Source organism: Somniosus microcephalus, chromosome 10 (genome assembly GCF_052327205.1).
Source record: "Somniosus microcephalus isolate GS21.2 chromosome 10, FLI_Smic_1.0, whole genome shotgun sequence".
NCBI classification, from domain to species: Eukaryota; Metazoa; Chordata; class Chondrichthyes; order Squaliformes; family Somniosidae; genus Somniosus; species Somniosus microcephalus.
This window is the reverse complement of record NC_140996.1, coordinates 158,260,812-158,273,680: the sequence shown is the minus strand read 5'-3', so window position 1 is coordinate 158,273,680 and position 12,869 is coordinate 158,260,812. Positions and strand designations below refer to the sequence as shown.

The following is a 12,869-nucleotide window of genomic DNA, read 5'->3' as shown; positions in this document are numbered from 1 at the left end:
AGGATCACCGAACCATTTGGGTCACCCTCACGATAGCAGGGTCCCAAGTTAAAATGGAATTGGATACAGGATCAGCGCTAACCGTCATGAATCGACGAGACTACGAGCGGCTATTTTCACACATACCCTTGAGAGAGACATCCATCGTCTTGACGACGTATACGGGGCAAAAAGTATACCCCAGAGGAAAAATAAGGGTGCCTGTCGAATAGAATGGCAAGAAAATACGGAAATTGTATCTCTACATACTGCCAAATGGTGGACCACCGTTATTGGGACGGGAATGGATCAGGAAGATAAACTTGGATTGGCATTCCATTCATGCAATGACGGTGGACGGTAAAAAAGATGAAGACGTCACTCCTGGACGATTGTCAACAATCTTAGCTAACACCAAAGAGATATTTCAACAAGAACTGGGCACGCTTAAAGGCGTAACCGCCTCGATAAAAATAGAAGAGAATGCAGTTCCCAAGTTTTTCAAAGCAAGACCGGTACCATATGCAATTCGCCCAGCCGTCGAGGCAGAGCTGGAGAATCTGGAGAAGGCGGGCGTGTTGTCTAAGGTCGACTGGAGCGAGTGGGCGACACCCATCGTTCCTGTCATGAAGAAAGCGTTAAGCAATAAGTCCGGAGAGCCAAGGAAGATTCGCATCTGTGGGGATTTCAAGGTGACGGTGAACCCTGTCCTTCACACAGTACAATATCCTCTTCCAAGGATAGAAGACATCTTCGCCTCACTGTCTGGAGGGAAGTGTTTTACAAAAATTGACCTAGCACAAGCATATTTGCAGATGGAGGTTGAAGAGTCCTCTCGGAAGTATCTCACGATAAACACTCACAAAGGTCTTTACCAGTATCGTCGATTGGTATTCGGAGTAGCATCGGCTCCGGCGATATGGCAAAGAGCGATGGAACAAGTCCTGCAAGGGATTCTGGGGACTCAGTGTTACTTGGACGACATCCTTGTAACAGGTGAAGATGACAGTGAACACCTTAACAACCTGGAACAGGTGCTCACTAGACTACGGGAACATGGGCTGCGAGCCAACCGCCCCAAGTGCGAATTTTTTAAGAAACAGATATCGTATTGTGGCCACGTGATTGATGAAGAAGGGTTACATAAGTCCCCTGACAAAATTGAAGCGGTTGTTAAGGCCCCAGCGCCTGAAAAAGTGTCGCAACTGAGGTCATTCCTCGGATTAGTGAATTACTATCATAAGTTTTTGCCGAATTTGTCGACAATTTTGCACCCACTGAACGCCCTGCTATGAACGGGGGTAGCATGGAAATGGAGCGATGATTGTAAGCGTGCTTTTCAGAAGAGTAAGGATTTAATCACTTCAAGGGAAGTATTGGCTCACTACAACCCAGCACCGCCGATCAGACTGGCGTGTGATGCGTCTCCCTACAGCATTGGGGCGGTACTATCACATAAGTTCCTTGATGGGTTAGAGAGGCCGATAGCTTTTGCGTCACGCTCGTTAACTTCTGCCGAGCTTAACTACGCTCAGATTGACAGAGAGGCCCTCAGCCTAGTGTGGGGGGTGAAGAAGTTCAATCACCTGCACGGTCAAAAATTTACTCTACTAACCGATCATCAACCTCTTGTCTCCATTTTCAACCCTCAGAAGGGCGTACCGATAATGACGGCACAACGGCTGCAGAGATGGTCCCTTTTCCTAGGGGCACACCAATATGACATCGAGTATAAAGGAACTAAACAGCATGGAAATGCTGATGGATTGTCACGCCTACCGTTGCCGACGGTGGAAGAAGAAGACCTTGCAGTGGATCCAATGGAGTTATTCCACTCGACCATAGTCGAATGTCTCCCTGTGACGAATGCAAACATAGAAAAGGAAACACGGAATGACCCGACACTATCACGGGTCTATGATTTAACGGTGAAGGGATGGCCAGCACATGGCGAACCACTGCTGCCAGCATTCTCGCCGAGAAGAGAACAGCTGTCAGTGTGCAGAGGAACCTTGATGTGTGGATCCAGAGTAGTAATTCCACCTAAGTTGACGGATAGAGTGCTCAATGAGCTTCATGAGGGTCATCTGGGTGGGGTAAAAATGAAGAACTTAGCCAGAGCGTTTGTGTGGTGGCCGGGAATCGATAGAGAAATCGAAGAGATGACCAAGAGCTGTGCAGGATGCCAGAAGGTCCAAAACGCCCCACCACAAGCTCCTCTGCATCCATGGGAGTGGCCCTCATCTCCATGGCAAAGGGTGCACATTGATTTTGCTGGTCCCTTCATGGACTCGATGTTTTTAATTGCGGTGGATGCACATTCAAAGTGGCCAGAGGTAATAAAAATGTCCTCAACCACCACGGAAAAAACTATCACAGTTTTGCGAACCATATTCGCCAGGAATGGGCTGCCTGAACAGATTTGCTCTGACAATGGACCACAGTTTGTGTCTGAAGAGTTCCGGAGGTTCTTAAAGAACAATGGCGTTAAGCATTACACATCTGCCCCATATCATCCAGCCGCTAATGGATTGGCCGAGAGGTTTGTCCAAACATTCAAGAAGGCTATCAAGGCAATGTGTAATGAAGATATACCCCTACAACACAAGGTGGACAACTTCTTGTTTGCCTACCGGAATGCGACACATGCGGTTACCAACCAAACTCCAGCCATGATGTTCTTCAATCGAAGACTACGATGCCGCTTGGATTTGGTTAAGCCAAACATCCGAAGAGATGTGGAGAACAGGCAGTTTCAGAATATGAATGAAAGGCCGACCAGGAGTTTTAAGATAGGTCAACCAGTTTTGGCCCGGGACTACCGCACTGAGAAATGGCAGCCAGGAACGATTTTTACACGACAAGGACCTCTCATGTATACCGTGGACGGTGGGGAGAGCATTGTAAGACGCCATGCTGACCAGATTCTAGAGTCACTGGAAAACGTCAACTCCACACCACGATCTGATGCACCTGGTAATGAAATTGACGTTCCAATTGCAGCTACCGCAGAACCGGTAATATTGGAAGCAGATGAACCAAACAAAGACATTGATTCCAACGCAACATTGCCCGAAGAACCTGATACCCCAAAGAGGCATTATCCAGACAGAATCAGGAAGCCTCCTCAAAGACTGAACTGAAAATTGATTAAACTTAACCAATGTATCTAGCAACAGTAATTGTGATTGTAATTCGTTATCATTTAGTTGTTAAATGAATGTTATGTACTGTTTATCTAAAAGGGGAGGAATTGTTGTGTATGTACCTTTAAGAGAATAACTGGTCTCAGACTGCAGTACCGGCAGTGACCACCCCTGTATAAAAGGCGCTAGAGAGCCTCTGTTTGTTAGTTTCACTATTGACTACCACCAGTAAAGACTTGTTTGTTTTCACTCCTGCTGGTCCGTGTCTCAATCATTCACGGACCTAACACAGCGGAGCGTCCATTTGATGCCCCTTAGCTACATTCAAATAAGGCTTGAACCTGAAAATGGTCTGGGCCTCCCGACGCCGGCTTCGGGCACGTTTGGGTCGGAAGTTGATGATTCCTGGAACCTCCTTCCGCATTGTTGCTCAGGAAGCTACAGGAGAAAACTTCTTTGTCTGTACTGACTCCATTCTGGGTAACTCCTTGCCCTCCTCAGTCTCTTCTGATGAGGCAGTATCCTTCTCAGTATCACCTTGTCCTCCACAACAACTTGCATTAATAGAGTGCCTTTAATGCAGTAAAACGTCCCAAGGCACTTCACAGGAGCGTTATCAAACAAAATTTGATACCGAACCACATAAGGAGATATTAGGACAGTGGTCAGAGGTAGGTTTTAAGTGTATTGATTTCTTTGTGGGTTCAATGACGAGACATTTATGAAAGAGAATGTCTTTTAATCTAAAGTCTGTTCAACTCTTTATACAGCATTTCAGGAGACACCATGCTTGTGATGCATCTAGAACGAAACTGAAACTAAACCAAACTGCTTGTCTCTGTCACATGACCTCTGCTGGTCAGGCATAAGTAATCAATCAGGCAACTATGCTGGTAAGACATGATAATCAAACAGGCAAATAACATCACTATTTGCTGATATCATTACATCTCCTTTTCTTAAAACAAAAGTATTTTACTTTTAACTAACAACATGTTTTCTTTGTATTAATCTGCATTTTAACTGTAACACTTAATGAACTTACATTATCATTATCATGATCAAGGTTTTTTAACCTTGCTTTGTGTGTTCACATGAAATATGTCAATACACTAGAACTTGAAGAAAGAATAAGATAACATTACTTCCTTCTATAACAATAGTCCTTAAATTTGCTCAATGAGTCTCTCAGGAGGCTTCACGCGTCTTGAGGATTTTCTGATTGATTGTCCTTGAATCTGAGTTGTTGCCTCAGATGATTGGTTCTCAGCTGTGTGATCAGGTTGTTCAACAGTATCAGTCTCTTGACCTGCTGTGGCTGGTCCCATGAGAAGATCTCGACGATTTCTTCTCAGAACAGCACCCTCATCTGTCTGAATGGTGTATGATCTTGGTTGAACTTCACTCAGGACAGTTCCCTTCTGAGTCCATATGTTTGTTTTGTCTTTGAACCTTACTTGGTCACCAGTGTGGAGTTCAGGTAGGTTTTGTGTTCCTCTATCATAGTAGTACTTTTGCTTTTCTTTCTGTTGTTCTTTGAACTTCCTCACTTTCTCCCCCTCTTTTGTTTTCAGGAGGTTCTCCGGGATGGGTAGGTTTGACCTTAGCCGACGTCCCATAAGGAGTTGGGCTGGTGACATACCACACTCGAGCGGCGTTGTGCGGTATACAAGCATGCTCTGGTAGAAGTCAGTTCCACTGTCTTTTGCCTTGTACATCAGTCTTTTCACTGTCTGGACCGATTTTTCCACTAGACCATTGGACTGTGGAAAGTGAGGACTTGACGTTGTGTGGACAAAGTCCCACTCTTTGGCAAAGTGTCGGAAACTTGCATTGTAAAACTGGGGTCCGTTGTCTGTGAAGACCTCGCTTGCCACGCCATGTCTGGAGAATATGGCTTTCATACATGTTATCACAGCATCTGCAGTGGTGGTGTACAGTCTACAAACCACTGGATACAGGGAGTAATAGTCTGTGACTACAAGATAGTCCTTCCCTTGACAGACGAATAGGTCAGCGCCTACCTTCTGGTAAGGTCTGTCTGGCGCTGGGTGTGGCTTTAGTGGTTCTACCGGATTGCTTGCTCGATATTTCAGGCATATTGTGCAGTTTGACACCTCATTTGTCACATCTTGGTTGATTCGTGGCCAGTACATCACCTCTCGTGCTCTTTTCTTACACTTTTCGATTCCCAGATGTCCTCCATGGATCTTTTTTAACATCTCTTTTCTCAGACTCTTTGGGATAACTATTTTACTTCCTTTGTAGATGATGTCTTCGACCACTGATAGTTCCGCCCTGCAGTTCCAGTACTCTGCCATGTCAGGTGAGCAGTCTTGCTTCATGTTGGGCCATCCATCCAAGATGCTTTTTCTCAGTCGTCCCATTGTTTCATCTTTGTTTGTCTCAGTCTTTATGAGCTCCATTTTTGCATCTGCTATGGGCAGTGAATTTGTGATCATGTCCACGTAGGCGTTCACTTTTTCATCCATTGTGGTGTTTGCGGGCTCACTTGGGTCAACAGCTCTGGACAACGTGTCTGCTGTATACATCAGTTTACCCGGTGTGTACGCAACATTCAGTGTATAGCGTTGCAGCCTGATCATCATTCTTTGTATTCTAAGCGGACAGCTATTTAGTGGCTTTTGGAACAATGCAATCAAGGGCTTATGGTCAGTCTCTACACTGATTGCTTGTCCTGCCACAAACTGGTGAAATCTTTCACAGGCGTATGTGATGCTGAGCAGCTCCTTTTCTATTTGAGCATATCGCGTCTCCGCGTCTGTCATTGAGCGCGATGCATATGCAATAGGTTGCCAGTAGTCATATTGTTGCAGAAGAACGGCACCGAGCCCACTCTGTGATGCATCTGATGATATCTTGATGGGTCTCGCTGGGTCATAAAACCTCAGAACTGGTTCCTCTGTGAGCAGTTTCTTTAGATCGCTCCATGACTTCTCATGCTCATGATTCCATTCCCATTCTATGTTCTTTTCAGTTAGTCTTCTCAGTGGCGCCATCTTTTCTGAGAGGTTGGATATGAATTTCCTCATGTAGTTGATCATTCCATTAAACCTCTGCACGTCCTTTTTGCATTGTGGCTTTGGCATATTCTCAATGGCGGACACCTTTCTGGGATCTGGTCTGATGCCCTCACTGCTAAGGATATCTCCCACGAATGTCAGTTCTGTCATCCCGAGCTGGCATTTCTCTCTATTCAGCTTCAGGTTTGTTTTCCTTGTTGCTTCCAGCACTTTTTTCAGTCTCTCGTCATGCTCAGTTCTCGTGGTTCCCCATACTATGATGTCATCCATTGATGTATCAACTCCCTCCAGGTGCTCATAGATCATATGGATAGTTTTGTGATACACTTCAGGAGCTGAGGCAATGCCAAATGGTAACCTTAGGAATCTGTATCTGCCAAATGGACTGTTGAACGTGCACAGTCTTGAACTTGCTTCGTCCAATTTCATCTGCCAAAATCCTGATGATGCATCTAACTTGCTGAAATACTTTGCATTTGCAAACTGTGCCATGATTTCCTCACGTGTAGGAAGCTTGAAGTGCTCTCTCTTTATTGCTCTGTTTAGATCTCTTGGATCCAGGCAAATTCTGAGCTTTCCATTCTTTTTGTCCACTACGACGAGGGAACTCACCCACTCAGTTGGCTCATCTATCTTCCGAATCACGTTCAGGCTTTCCATCCTGTCCAACTCTGCCTTCAGTTGCTTTTGAAGAGCAAACGGGACTTTTCTGCATGGATGTATGACCGGTGTCATACTTTTATCTACTCTGATCGTGTGTTCTCCTGGAATGCAGCCTAGACCCTTAAATAGGTCGCTGTACTCTTTCATGAGTTCATCATAGACTGTCTCTCCTTCGCTTTCCACAACGAGGACTCCCTTTACCAGGTTCAGTCTCTCACAGGCTTTTAAACCTAGTATGGCTTGCACATCCTTTGGCACCACGATTAATGCTAGCGTGTGCTCTCTGTCCTTGTGTGTTACTTTGACAATGCATCTTCCTTTCACTGGTATATCAGTACCTGAGTATCCTGTCACTTTCACTTTTATTCCATGTATCTTTGGTCTGGGTCTAATTTTCTTAAAATCAGTCTCTGATATCACATTAACTTGTGCTCCAGTATCCAATTTAAATGGAATATGTATGTCATTCACTTTTAGTGTCAACATCCAGTCTCTTTCTTCTTTTTTGTTTTCAGACACAACATCTACATTGAACTCCTCTATGTCGCTTTCATCTACTGCATGGACCTTGCTTTGTTGCGCTTGGTTCTTGCAGCAACGGGCATAATGGTTGTTTTTGTTGCAACTATTGCATGTTTTACCATATGCTGGACACTTTCTTGGTGGATGCTGTGTACCGCATCGACTACATGACTTTCGATTGTCCCTTTCATTTTCGTTCGCTGGCCACGCCTCTTTTTTCACATTGGCGCTCTTTTTGTTAAATGGTTTGTGTCCGTTCTTACTCACTGCATCCACGTTGCAGCTACTGTCACTGAACAGCTCCTTTGCCTGCAACTTCACTGTCTCTGTAGCCCTACACAGTGCTATGGCTTTTCCCAGGTCTAGATCTTGCTCTCTTAGCAGTCTTTCCCTTAGACCATTATCTGGAATACCACACACCAGTCTGTCTTTTATCAGCGAGTCTGTCAGTCCCCCAAATTCACACGTTTTGCTTCTGTTTCTCAGTTCAGTCACATACTGATCAATAGTCTCTCCCGTTTTCTGTACACATGTGAAAAATCTGTGCCTCTCAAACGTCACGTACTTTTAGGTATGCAGTAGGCCTCAAACTGTTCCATTATTTTATCTAGCTTCATTTTGTCTCCATCAGCAGCGAATGTGAAGTTATTATACACCTCCAGCGCTTCATCACCCACGACATGTAAGAACAGTGACGCTTTTATTTTATCACCTTTCTCGTCAGCTCCGATTGCCGCTAAATACAACCCCACACGTTGTTTGAACCTCCTCCAATTTTCAGCCACATTACCTGTCAACTGAAGCGTCGCCGGTGGGTGTAAACCTTCCATTTTTCACTTCGTTAGCTATTCTCCAATGGTAAGCAACGATGTTCTCTTTTGGCTTGCTAATTTGTGGAGAGCTGATTTAACTTCAGATTTTTTCTCTTCATCTCTTTCAATCACTTCTGACACCATGTATTGATTTCTTTGTGGGTTCAATGACGAGACATTTATGAAAGAGAATGGCCTAGAAATTCAGTGCCCTTAGCGCCGATTTTGCGGCGCTAGAGGGCCTAGCGCTGCAATTGGCGCCGGCGCCTAAATTGCCTGGGGCCCTTCCGCCGCGGTAGACCGGTAGCGCTGCGCCGGCACCGATGACGTCATCGGTGTGCGCAGCGTCCCGGTTGCCGTGGTGACGGGCCCCAGCGCCGAAATTGACTTGCGGCCGCCTCGCCCGTGGCAGCCGCAAGCAACGTTCTGGCAGAGGTGCCTTGCACAAGTTTGCGCCGGCGCATTAAAGGCCCCGCGGCGGCCGGCCGCTTTCCCGTCGCCCGCCTGGCCGCAGCTCCCTCCCCGGACTTCCCCCCCCCCCCCCCGGAACAGAAGCAAGCCCGGCACTTGTCCGAGGTGCCGGGCTCATTTTTAATAAGATTATCGCGGGCCGCGGCCGGGTGCAGGCAGCTCCTCCTTAAGGGAAGGAGGAGGCCTGCACTTCCCGAACCTGCCGCACCGCAGCGGGCGCCGCAGCGCCGGAATAGCGCCAAAATTCAGCGCATAGCGCCAGTTTTCAGGCGCTAACAGCTTTCAGCAGCGCCGGCAGCCGTTTGGGCGCAGAACCAGTGAATTTTGGGCCCGACCAGCGCGACTTAGCTCCGGCACTAACTTCCGGCGCTAAAGCCCTGGCAGCGCCAAAACTCAATTTCTAGGCCAATGTCTTTTAATCTAAAGTCTGTTCAACTCTTTATACAGCATTTCAGGAGACACCATGCTTGTGATGCATCTAGAACGAAACTGAAACTAAACCAAACTGCTTGTCTCTGTCACATGACCTCTGCTGGTCAGGCATAAGTAATCAATCAGGCAACTATGCTGGTAAGACATGATAATCAAACAGGCAAATAACATCACTATTTGCTGATATCATTACATTAAGGAGCATTTTAAAGGATAGAGAGGTAGAGAGGTTTAGGGAGGGGATTCCAGAGCTTAGTGCCCAGGCAGCTGAAGGCACGGCCGCCAATGGTGGAATGATTAAAATCGGGGATCCACAAGAGGCTATAATTAGAGGAGAGCAGAGATCTTGGCGGATTGTAGGGCTGGAGGAGGTTACAGAAATAGGGAGGGGAGAGGCGATGGAGGGATTTGAAAACAAGGATGAGAATTTTAAAATCAAGGCGTTGACGGACCGGGAGCCAATGTAGGTCAGCAAGCACTGGGGTGATGGGTGAACGGGACTTGGTGTGAGTTAGGATACGGGCAGCAGAGTTTTGGATTTCAAGTTTATGGAGGATGGAAGATGGAAGGCCGGCCAGGAGAACATTGGAATGGTCAAGTCTGGAGGTAACAAAGGCAAGGATGAGGGTTTCAGCAGCAGATGAGCTGAGGCAGGGCAGAGACAGGCGATGTTACAGAGTTGGAAGTAGGTAGTCTTGGTGATGGAGAGGATATGTGGTTGGAAGCTCATTTCAGGGTCAAATAGGACGTCAAGGTTGCAAACGGTCTGGTTCAGCCTCAGATAGTGACCAGGGAGAGGGATGGAGTCGGTGGCTAGGGAACAGAGTTTGTGGCAGGGACTGAAGACAATGGTTTCAGTCTTCCCAATATTTAGTTGGTGGAAATTTCGGCTCATCCCGTACTGTATGTCGGACAAGCAGTCAGACAATTTAGAGACGGTGGAGGGGTCGAGAGAGGTGGTGGCGAGGTAGAGCCGGGTGTTGTCAGCGTACATGTGGAATCTGATGATACGTTTTTGGATCAAGGAATACCATATATAATGGTATACTCATAAATAATAACAGATTCTCAATTTTCCGCAGAGAGGATTCCCCTTTAAGAGACAGGCAAAGACCTCTTTCAATCACTCCTAACCAGAACCAACAGTTTCATCCCTAAGAAAGGCAACAAATTGAAATGCACTCATTTGAAATAACAGCAGTACCAGATAATATATGATAACCTCTCAATCTAATCACAAAAACAACAAGAACAACTTGTATTTATATAGCGCCTTTAAGGTAGTAAAACATTCTAAGGCGCTTCACAGGAGTATTATAAGACAAAAAATTTGACACGAGCCACATAAGGATAAATTAGGGCAGGTGACCAAAAGCTTGGTCAAAGAGGTAGGTTTTAAGGAGCGTCTTAAAGGAGGAAAGAGGGATAGCGAGGTGGAGAGGTTTACGGAGGGAGTTCCAGAGCTTAGGGCCTAGGCAACAGAAGGCACGGCCACCAATGGTTGAGCGATTATAATCAGGGATGTTCAAGAGGTCAGAATTAGAGGAGCGCAGATATCTCGTGGGGTTGTGGGGCTGAAGGAGATTGCAGAGATAGGGAGGGGCGAGGCCATGGAGGGATTTGAAAACAAGGAGGAGAATTTTGAAATTGAGACGCTGCTTAACCAGTAGCCAATGTAGGTCAGCGAGCACAGGGGCGATGGGCGAACGGGACTTGGTGCGAGTTTTGGACACGGGCAGCCGAGTTTGGATGACCTCAAGTTTACGTAGGGTAGAATGTGGGAGACTAGCCAGGAGTGCGTTGGAATAGTCAAGTCCAGAGGTAACAAAGGCATGGATGGATCACACCAAATTTTACTTCACTGAAGTTCAAACTTGGCACCACAATCGTACATCCGCTGGAAATTATTTACAGACCCTTGGGCCTAACTGTTCCAATTTGGCCAGCCATTGTCTGGCGTAACAAGGGGTGGGTTAATGAGAAACATGGTGGATGACCTCATCTGGTCCTCATTTGGATGGCTTATGCCACCTGACTTGTGGCCGTGCATTGCGCTGCTGTCAAGAGGATGCAGCAAAGTTGGGAGGGCAATGCATGGGCGAAACGTGATCCCGAGTCAGTTTCCCCCCACGCTCACCACCCTCACACAGATTTTTGGGTGCACAATATCGAGACCACTGTGCTTTAATTAGAATGATCACTTACATATTGAGCGGTAGTTGGGTCTTTGATGCTGTTCCCTGGTCCCCTATGGTGGCTCCCAGTCTTGGTCCCACTGCACCAGCAGCTGCGTTAGCAGTAAGAGGTGAAGCCTATAAAAAATATAAGACAGGGTGGATTTAGTACAAAAATCATTGATTAGGCATCACTTCTAAATCTTCATTGCTCTGAGCTTCTTAAAGCAGGTTGACAGTTAATAGGGCCAAAGTGACCAATTAAAGCTGCAGTGCCACAGCCAATTTAATGTTACTTTTACCCACCCACTGTATAGGAGTAACTCAAGATGGTGGATGTATACATCGGGAGACTGGCTGCGCTGCTTGTGATTTCCTAATATACAGGTGCGTTTGGTGAGACTCCCGCCAGCTGCACATACTCAGAAATTCAGCCTTTTGGAGACTATTAAACATACGCTTTTCCATGTAAGCCAATACTGCTTCTCTGGATATCTGTTGAAATGAAGTTTAAGCCACTGTGACATGAACTGGGCCACTCCAGGTCTATCGCAAAAGATCCGAGATTGGCTGAGAAATATCTGTCTCTTTGGAAAATAAAAATCCGGCAGTGCAAATATGAAGATGAGATAGAAGTAGACTGTTTCCAATAGTTGAGGAGTCTAGACTGAGGGGCCGTGGATACAAGGTGAAATATAAGAGAGAAAGAGAAACTTGTTTACACAGAGAGTTGTGAAGAAGTGGAATTCACTTCCAGGGTTAGTAGTTGAAGCAGAAATTACGTCAACATTCAAGATTAGATTGGATGGGTGGATGAAGGAAAAGGGCTTGAATGGATATGGGAACAGGGCAGGTAAATGTGATTAGAACTATTTGCTTGCATGGAGGGTAAATGCTGACATGGACTGGTTTAGTTGAATGGCCTGTTTCCATGTTGTAACTCCTATGTGTTTCTAACACCCTTGTGACAGCACAGCTCAGATAACAAAGTTACAATGTGGAGGGAAGTTCACACCTTACCAGACACTGAAGTTCCTGTGGATTAATCCAGAGCTCTATTCTAAAATAAAGCTATGTTACTTAAGGTGAAGGAAATGTAACATTTCCTCACTTTTTGCATGGTGTCAGCATTAAACATTCCCAGCTGAGGTAAGGCACAGGTTAGATGCTACCTTTAGAACCACATATATCGTACTAGTGTGATATTTTCCCATTACCTGCATTGGCCATCCTTTTACATATGAAACTCCTAATTTAACGCTAAATCATGGGAGGTTGAATGGCAATAGATTGGGAAAAGGGGAAGTGCAACGAGACCTGGGTGTCCTTGTGCACCAGTTGCTGAAGGTAAGCATGCAGGTGCAGCAGGCGGTTAAGAAGGCAAATGGTATGTTGGCCTTCATAGCGAGAGGATTCGAGCACAGGAGCAAGGATGTCTTGCTGCAGTTGTACAGGGCCTTGGTGAGACCACACCTTGAGTATTGTGTACAGTTTTAGTCGCCTTATCTGAGGAGGGATGTTCTTGCCATGGAGGGAGTGCAGCGAAGATTCACCAGACTGATACCTGGGATGGCAGGAATGACGTATGAAGAGAGATTGGGTCGATTAGGCTTATATTCGCTAGAG

The 12,869-nt window shown here is 46.1% G+C and overlaps 1 protein-coding gene across 1 annotated transcript in view; it reads right to left on the bottom strand.

Moving 5' to 3' along the window:
* Nucleotides 1–12,869, bottom strand: part of LOC147111791 (E3 ubiquitin-protein ligase SH3RF3-like) — a 442,366-nt gene that overhangs the window by 66,156 nt on the left and 363,341 nt on the right. Inside the window, exon 5 of the mRNA XM_085999027.1 lies at nt 11,275–11,381. Within this exon, the coding sequence (XP_085855153.1) occupies nt 11,275–11,381 (107 nt within the window). The remainder of the gene's footprint in view (nt 1–11,274; nt 11,382–12,869) is intronic.